This window comes from Benincasa hispida, chromosome 11 (genome assembly GCF_009727055.1).
Source record: "Benincasa hispida cultivar B227 chromosome 11, ASM972705v1, whole genome shotgun sequence".
Lineage (NCBI taxonomy): Eukaryota > Viridiplantae > Streptophyta > Magnoliopsida > Cucurbitales > Cucurbitaceae > Benincasa > Benincasa hispida.
In genome coordinates this window covers 33,940,516-33,949,273 of record NC_052359.1, presented here as the reverse complement: position 1 = coordinate 33,949,273, position 8,758 = coordinate 33,940,516, and the positions used below count along the sequence as shown (strand labels likewise).

Below are 8,758 nucleotides of genomic sequence, written 5' to 3'. Positions count from 1 at the left end.
GTGGCATTTAAGAAAATAGAATTCAAGCATAAATTTTATGTTATGAAGGATAATCATTTGATTTTTTATTATTATTTCTTTTTTGAAATTGTGCTTGTTATATAAATATATATGGATTCATCGTCAAATTTACTAACAAAAGTAAGAACTCCGAAACAACATATTTAGGCCATGGTTATCAATTACCATCATTTGAATTTTTGTTTTTTGTTTTTGAATATTAAGTTTATAAACACTCATTCTTTTTTATCAATATTTATAAATTTCTTACTTCGGTATCTACCTTTTACCCATATTTTCAAAAAATCAAGTACAATTTTGAAATAAAAAAGGTAATTTTTAGAATTTTTTGTTTTTTTTTTAAAAAAATTGGTTAAAAATTCAACTCTTATACTTAGGAAAGATTAAAAAAAAGAGAGAGAGAAAATGAGCTTAGCTTTCAAAAATTAAAAACAAAAAACCAAATAGTTACAAACGAGGTTAATTTTCAAAATTTGACTTAGATTTCGAAAACATACCCAAAAAAAGTAGAACAAAGGCAAATGAATTTGTAGTGAAAAATAGAATCTGCCACAAAGAATCAAAGATGTGTAAAATTATATACATATATATATATACCCTTAAATCTTTGATCCTAAACTTTAGAATTCATATGAGCTATAATTTGAACCAGTTAAATTTGAGTAAAATGCATAAATTAAATAGATAGTATCCATTTAGACCTCCCTTGGAATTTTGTTTTAAAATTGTTGATCCATAGCTTTGAGTTTCACACCTATAATTGACTTCTTTAGGTGCAAATATTAATGTTAATTATAGAAAAATGCATTGGTCAAATCAAATAGATAGTTACAATTTTTCTTTAAACTTAGAATTATTTAAATTTCTATAAACTTAACTTTCTTGCTAAGGTTTTAAATTTTATTTAAGTAATTCTAAGTTGATTTTAAATGAAATAAAGTAAAAAATAATTATCAATGATCTAATTTTAACGGATATAATTATTAGATTGAAATTTTATTTTAATTGATAAACTCCAAAATTGATGGATATAAATTGAAATCTTCTTATAAAATATAAAAGTTAAGGAGATATTAAGTGAAGATTTCAAAGTAATTTTTCTATTTAAATTTAGTTAAAAATCAGTTTTTCACCCTATATTTGAGCTCAAAGCAAAAGAAGCTAAGGAGGGAACTAAAGTACTGATCTAGGAGAGTAAGACAACGTAAAAGATGAGGGAAAAAAAAAAGTTTAAAATTGGTCAATCCATACTTCAATTTCATTTCGGTTAGTGTAATGATCCTGAAGAGCCTTTATAGCGGCAAGGGAATCAGATTCGACTATAAGATGCTGAATTGTAATAACAATTTAGACACTCTTTTTGTCATGTCTTAGTCATTGTACTAGCCAAATTTAATCAATGTACTATATATTTTGTTGTGAAATATGATATAATTTATTCATTTTTTTAGTATACATATAAAAATTAAACAGGGTAGATGGCTAGATACATTATTGAGGGCATAGATGATTCCAAGATTGGGAATAGAAGAATTTCAGAAAACAAAGAGGAGAATGACCTTAACATGGTGAGGAAAATCTGATGGCGTAGCTTCTTCCAATCAAGAACAATGTCGATCCGAGCACGAACACCATTGCGAACAATGTTTGTGAAACCAAAGCGATTCCGAGAAATTCCACAATCTCAAACAGATAGTGAAGGCACACGATCACCTTAAACAACCCTCCTCTTGGAATTTTGTACTCTCGATCACCTTCTCTTCTCAATCTCGACAGTAGAATGTGGTGATAGAAATTAACAGCGATTCCAATCCCGTACATTGCTAATCCCACGACCTTCAGATCAATCTCTGGCTCTGCTAGATCCTGTGAAACCATCTGAGCATAGATAATACTACTGGTGAAGAGTAAGTAGGAAACTGAGGTCATAATCGCGTCGTTTAGAGCCATCTTGTTGCTGTATTTGTGAACGAATAGAACTTGAAACAATGGAGATTCATGATGTAGAAAGTGTTGGGAAAAATTACCTACGTCCATTGCAGGAATAAATAGAAAAATAACAGAGAAATTAAAAGGAAAACTATAAAACTACTAAACACAAGAATTTATATAGAAAACTCAAAACTTAGAGAAAAACCACGACCTAACAGAAAGAAATCTACATGTGTGAAAAATTGTTACAATCATACATAATAATTCCTCCTCTTGATGCCAATTACAAGAACACTCCTTCTATATACTAGCCACATCCTTTTTCTACTCTCAAACTTTAAATATCGAGGTGAAGTAAAAAAAAATTGAGTAAGAACAACGATATCAAAATGTTGAAGAACTTGAAGGAAATGATAAACAAAAAGACCTCTCTCTTAAATTTAACGATTGAAAATTGAAAATCAGATCAGTTTAAGATTACTCGTTGGCCAAAGAAACAGCAAACAACAAGAGAGGATAAAATGAATCTAATAATTACACACACGTACCTCGAAGATCCGTTTGAAGAAATGGATGAAGAAAAGCGAATTGATTAGGAAAATTCTTGAGAAGTGAAGAAAGTGGTGGCGGAAGAGGAAAAGGGAGGAGATGGATGAGAGAGAGAGAGCGGGGAAGTAACAGAGGAGCATGGCGGAACGGGAAGGGAGGTGGAATTTGGAATTAGGAGTCCGCAAGTGGCGGCCGAGAAATTCAGCGGAAGCGAGGAGGAGAATGACGAGGAATGTGAGGAAAGAAAGAGCCAGCAGGAAAGAAGAAGAAAAGGGGAGGAGGAATGTGGAGGCCATGGCAATGACAATGGCGGAACCGGTGGTGGTGTTACTTTATTGCACACAGGAGGGATGAGAATTTAATGGTGACTGGTGAGAGACGATTGCCTCCTCATTATGCAATTTCCATATCTCTTTCGCCTCCTTGATTTTGTTTCTATTAGGAGGATTTAAACGTTATTTATCTCTTTTTTTTTTTTCTTTTTGTGAAAAAGTTGCAAAAATCATCAATAAAGTAAGGTGGTAGCTAGCAAGGTTCTAAATATCGAGGTTCTCATTTATCGTGTATATATATGTAGATGTTAATGCCAGAGCAAAAATATTAAAAATAAATGGTAAAATAGTTACAAAATAATATCAAATATTGGTTTTCAGAATTAAAGGAGACATATATTTGCATGCGAAATAATTATAGATGGTTCATTATAAAATGTAATGTATAATACAAGAAAGATGATCTTGGAGCATCTAATCCTATGGTAGAAACTACAATATTGCTCTCAAGTCATCTTATAATAACAATGTTGAAGATAGTTACCCAATTGGTAGATACATCTCATTGGTCGATGATCTTTCTCCTTCAAATGGATAATATTTATAGAAAATATTTAGGTGCATCCTGAAGAGCATCTATCTTTGTGCATCCCACCAAATTGTCCTACCATAATTTGACATGTGGCAAATTATTCTCATTTATTTTTTAAAATATTTTAATTATTTTTTTATGTGAGTGACAGGAGATGGAAACATAGAGATGGGCGTATCTTAGGATGCACCTAAGTATTATCCATATTTATCTAATGAAAGTTGGGTTGGAAATTACTAGAGTCAAGTTGTAAAAGACCATCATAAATATATGTTATTTTCTCAAATTCGATATCTTGGAAATAAAAGGTTTGGATGGAAAAGGAAATAAAACTCACAGCAATTTAATGTTGATGTGAAATAATGTGAAATTTAATGGAAAATGTTTGAATGAAGTTAAAAATAAATATGTGGTTTCTTGAAAATGAAAATTTTGGATGGTAAAAAGAACAAAACTCACAATAATTCGAAGTTGAGGTGAAACTATACATTGACCTTAAACTACACAAGTCGTGTTATTAAGACCATAAAAATTATGGTTCAAATAATTATGTTTATATATAACTATATGTTATATCAAATATAACACATAACCTATAGTTTATATTGTATCAAATATAATATAATCTATAGTTTTATTTCTTTCATATGTGTATGGTATTTAATATAAATCACATTTATACTAAATTTAATTACGTGAATCTCATTCATATAATTAATATTTGAATCATATTCAAATATTAATTTCTTCTCAATTGAACTTTATATTATAATGTATCAAATACATTATATTAATTATATCATATATAATTAAGTCAAATTAATTATATCACATATAATTAAATCATTCAATTAATTTGAACAATTCAAATTAGTTCAAAATTAATTCTCAATAATCCTAATTGAGCTATAGAGGAGACCTTATAGACCTATAAATTGAAACTTCAATGGTACTTAAATAATTGATTAAACTCTTTAATTAAATTACCCAACATCCATTAACTGCCGGTCACTCCACTAAAGATCGACAGCTGCACTATTTACACTATAGATTTATTTCTGTATCCATTAGATATAACTAGTTAACAACACGATGATTCTTTTTGCCCCTATAGTTACATTTAACTCCTTAAGTACCATTGATCTCTCTAGTGAACAATAAGTCATAGTCCAACTATGACCAAACCCTTCTCAGGCCAAGAGAGGATGTTGCGTCACATTGTTCAAGCCTCAGAATCACCCTTTAAAGGAGTAATTTATCTACTTTCCCCAAACGTTAGAGAATGAGTGAATTCTGTCTTGTGTAGCTGTGTCCCCAACTCCCCAATCAAATGAATCCCCAAAATGGTAGGCTTATTGAGTCGGCGATCTGGCCACTTTCACCCATACAAATCAAAGGACCTCCTTCATAAACAGGAGTTCACAACTCACTCAGGATTCAGGTCATGTCACCTATGGTCATCTTGGTGAAATGTAAGTCTCTATTATGAATAGTGTTATATAGTGTGACTAGTCATTACATGGTCTGATCTTATACAAACTCCTTTGTATAGAACACCTCCGCTTATATGTCTTTACATGAATGATCAGGATCATATCATTTGTAGCACTTTACAATAATTGTAACATCTACAAAGCGGGCTATATTCGTAGTGTCACCAGAATAAGGTACCTAATCTTATCCATCTACTACAGACCATTTAGGTTATCACTTAAACATGATCCACCTGTATGTCTCTACATACATGTTTAAGCTACAAATAATAACCTTGGATGTTAGTTTATTGGTTTGTGGGTTGATGCTACTAAATATCGAATAAAATATCTCATATTTTATTAAATAAATAAAATGTTTGTACATTACACTTACAAACTATAGGTCCCACGAGATTTAGTGCATCAACATCAACAATTTCCCACTTGTCCTAAAGCTAGTGGGGTGTACATCATAAAAGTCATGTTGATATAAAAGTACATATAAAACAGTAAACTAGGGCATAATACGTGCCCAGTACAAAATCTCCCACTTGTCCTAAACTAAATGTGGCCTGTCTCGTAAACTCATACTCTGTAGGTGACCTTTAAATATCTTAGCCGTGAGGGCCTTTGTAAATAGATAAGCAACGTTGTGCTCTGAAGCTATCTACGTGATGATCACATCCTTTTGATGCACAATCTCTCGGATGAGATGATACTTCCGCTCTATGTACTTCCCGTGCTTATGACTCCTAGGCTCTCGAGAATTAGCCACAATTCCATTATTATCAAAATAAAGGGTGATGGACTTTGACTTGTCTGGAATTACTTCCAGATCTGTCAGGAATTTCCTAAACCACACAGCTTCCTTAGCAGCTTCACAAGTCATTACGTACTCAACCTCTATAATGGAGTCAGCAATGCATCCCTACTTGGTACTCCTCCAGACTACTGCTCCTTCGTTAAGAGTGAACACTGATCCTAATATAGATTTTCTAAAATCCTTATTAGTCTGAAAATCAGAGTCCATGTATTCTAAAAGGATCAAATCCTTAGAACCATAAATGATCATGTAGTCTCTTGTTCTCCGTAGATAATTGAGGATGTTCTTAACGACGGTCTAATGATCAAATCTTGGATTAGACTGATATCCACTGACTTCCCCACTGCATAGTAGCTGTCAGGTCTAATACATAACATCGCATACATGAGGTTACCAACAACCGATGCATAAGGGATCTGTCTTGTTTCCTTAACTTCTTGATGTGTCTTAGGACATTATTCCTTAGACAATATAACTCCATGCTTGAAAGGGAGTAAACCTCTCTTAGAGTTCTGCATTGAAAACTTGACAAGCATCTTGTCAATGTATGATGCCTGAGATAGGGTTAGCGTTTTATTTCTTTCGATCTCTAAGGATTTGAATGTTCAGAACAAACTATGCCTCTCCCAAATCTTTCATTTGGAATTGGGTCGCTAGAAATTCTTAATTTTAGTCAGTAGACCTAAATTATTCCCAATAAGTAGGATATCATCTATATACAGCATTAGAAAAACTACTGAATTGTTGATGATTCTATTGTATATACAAGGCTCATCAACATTTTGATCAAAGCCATAAGATTTGATCGTAGTATCAAATCTTATATTCCAAGATCAAGAATCTTGCTTCAATCCATAAATGGACCGATTAAGCTTGCAAACCTTTTGTTCTTGACCTTGGGTTATGAATCCCTCAGGCTACTCCATATAAATGGTCTCCCCAAGATTGTCATTCAGAAAGTCAGTCTTGACGTCCATTTACCAAATCTCAAAGTCATAATATGAAGTAATGAACAGGAAGATCCAGATAGACTTCAACATGACAACAAATGAGAAAGTCTCCTCATAGTCAACTCCCTCAACTTGGGTATAACCCTTTGCTATAAGTTTAGCCTTGAAGGTTTGCACCTTCCTATCAGCACCCTCTATTTTCTTTTATAGATCCACTTGCAACCTATAGGTTTAACCCCATCAGGTTGATCTACAAGATCCCAGACCGAATTGAAGTACATAGACTCCATTGCGAGATCCATAGCTTTGATCCACTCATTGTCAACATCTTCCATTGCCTTCTTGTAAGATAATGGATCTTTGTTAACTACGATAGCTAGGGTTTCTGTTAAACCCATATAACGAACAGGCTGGTTTATAACCCTCCCACTACATCGAGGCTCCCTCAACATTTGAGGCAGATTTGACCTACTAGATGATCCAACTTCAACAACTCTTGTTAAGGTATTGGGTTCTTCAACAACTCTTGTTGAAGGTTCAGTAGTGTCATTGATAGTTCACTCAACACAATCTTACTATGAGGTTTATGATCCCCTATGTGGTATTCTCCTAAAAAGGTAGCATTTATCGACAAAACATCTTATTATCCTTAGGATCATAGAAGTAACCACCTTTAATTCCTTTAGAGTAACCTACAAATAGGCATAATTTTGAACGAGGTTCAAATTTCTTAGGATTTGCCTCAAACACATGTGTTAAGCAACCCCAGATCCTGAAATGATGTAGACTACCTTTACAACCATTCCGTAATTTCAAAGGTGTTCTAGTAACACTTTTGGACGGAAACACTTCAAAATGTAAGCTCCAATCTTTACTATATAACTTCAGAATGAGTCTGGTAAGGAAGCATAACTCATTATAGACTGAACTATGTCCAACAGGGTTCGATTTCTCCTTTCTGATACATAATTTTGCTGAGGTGTACTAGGTACTGAGAGTTGGGATATAATTCCATGTTCTATCAAATAGTCTTGGAATTTTAGATCCAAATACTCTCCACCTCGATCAGATTGAAATATTTTAATGGTTTTATTTATTGCGTTTTCAACTTCAACCTTATACTCCTTGAACTTTTCAAGGGCTTCAGACTTATGTTGCATTAAATAAACATACCCATATCTAGAATAATCATCAGCAAAAGTGATGAAATATTCAAACCCTCTTCTTGCCTTAACATTCATTGGATCATAGAGGTCTGAATGTACAAGTTCTAAGGGTTCTTTGGCCTTGTGACCTTTTCCAGTAAAAGATCTTTTAGTCATTTTGCATTCGAGCATGATTCACACACAGACAAAGAATTTTCTTCTAACTTGCTTAGAAGTCCATTCTTAACCAGTTTCTCAATCCTATTAAGATTTATGTGTCCTAATCTCAGATGCCAAAGATGAACATTTTTCATAGGAGAAATTTTAAGTCTTTGATTTTGAGTTACCACAGTTTTAAATAGTTTAGTATTTAGGAGGGCTTTAGTTGCTAACGGTCTTAGCACATATAAATTATCTTCGAGATTAGAATTTATTCCATTCTTGTAAAAAAAACGCTTAATTACATGAAAATTTAAAGAGTAATGTTGTTCTAGAAGAAATTTTACAGAAATTAGGTTCATTTTCAAGCCTGAAACCACATATACATTATCTAATAAAATATAAGATTTTTGTAAGCAGAGTCGAAGCCCTCCCATTGCTATAGCTGATATAATGTGCCTAGTTCCAATAAGCATCATTATCTCCCCAGCATTCAGTTGTCATCAGGGACTAATTCCCTGAAATGAAGAACAAACATGGTTAGTGGCGCCTGAATCTATTATCCAGGTTGAATCATCATTCTCCACTAAACAAGTCTCCAAAATAAGTACGTCACATTACCTTGTTTGGTATTCTTCTTTTTTGCCAAGTATTTAGGACAATTCCTCTTCCACTATCCCTCATGGTTGCAATGGAAGCAGATTCCTTTTGTAGCCTTGGCTTTCTTGCCTTCTGGGCAGCAGCTGGTGGGTTAGCTTTCCCCTTTCCACCTTTCTTCTTTTTCCACTTTTTGGTGCCAGAAGAAGAAGGCACAAACTTAGTTCCAAAGGTCGAACCTCT

The 8,758-nt window shown here is 33.1% G+C and overlaps 1 protein-coding gene across 1 annotated transcript; it reads right to left on the bottom strand.

Moving 5' to 3' along the window:
* Positions 1–1,412: 1,412 nt before the first annotated feature.
* LOC120091256 (3-oxo-5-alpha-steroid 4-dehydrogenase 1-like) lies at positions 1,413–2,672 on the bottom strand. The gene is made up of 2 exons (XM_039049205.1): positions 2,502–2,672; positions 1,413–2,048 (listed from the first exon to the last, which is right to left on the bottom strand). The coding sequence occupies exon 2, from the start codon at positions 1,969–1,971 to the stop codon at positions 1,582–1,584; it is 390 nt and encodes a 129-aa protein (XP_038905133.1). The 5' UTR covers positions 1,972–2,048; positions 2,502–2,672; the 3' UTR covers positions 1,413–1,581.
* Positions 2,673–8,758: the final 6,086 nt, after the last annotated feature.

Bases quoted from the DNA above. Each gene is read 5' to 3' on its own strand.
- LOC120091256 (XM_039049205.1), bottom strand. From the start codon at position 1,971: ATGGCTCTAAACGACGCGATTATGACCTCAGTTTCCTACTTACTCTTC.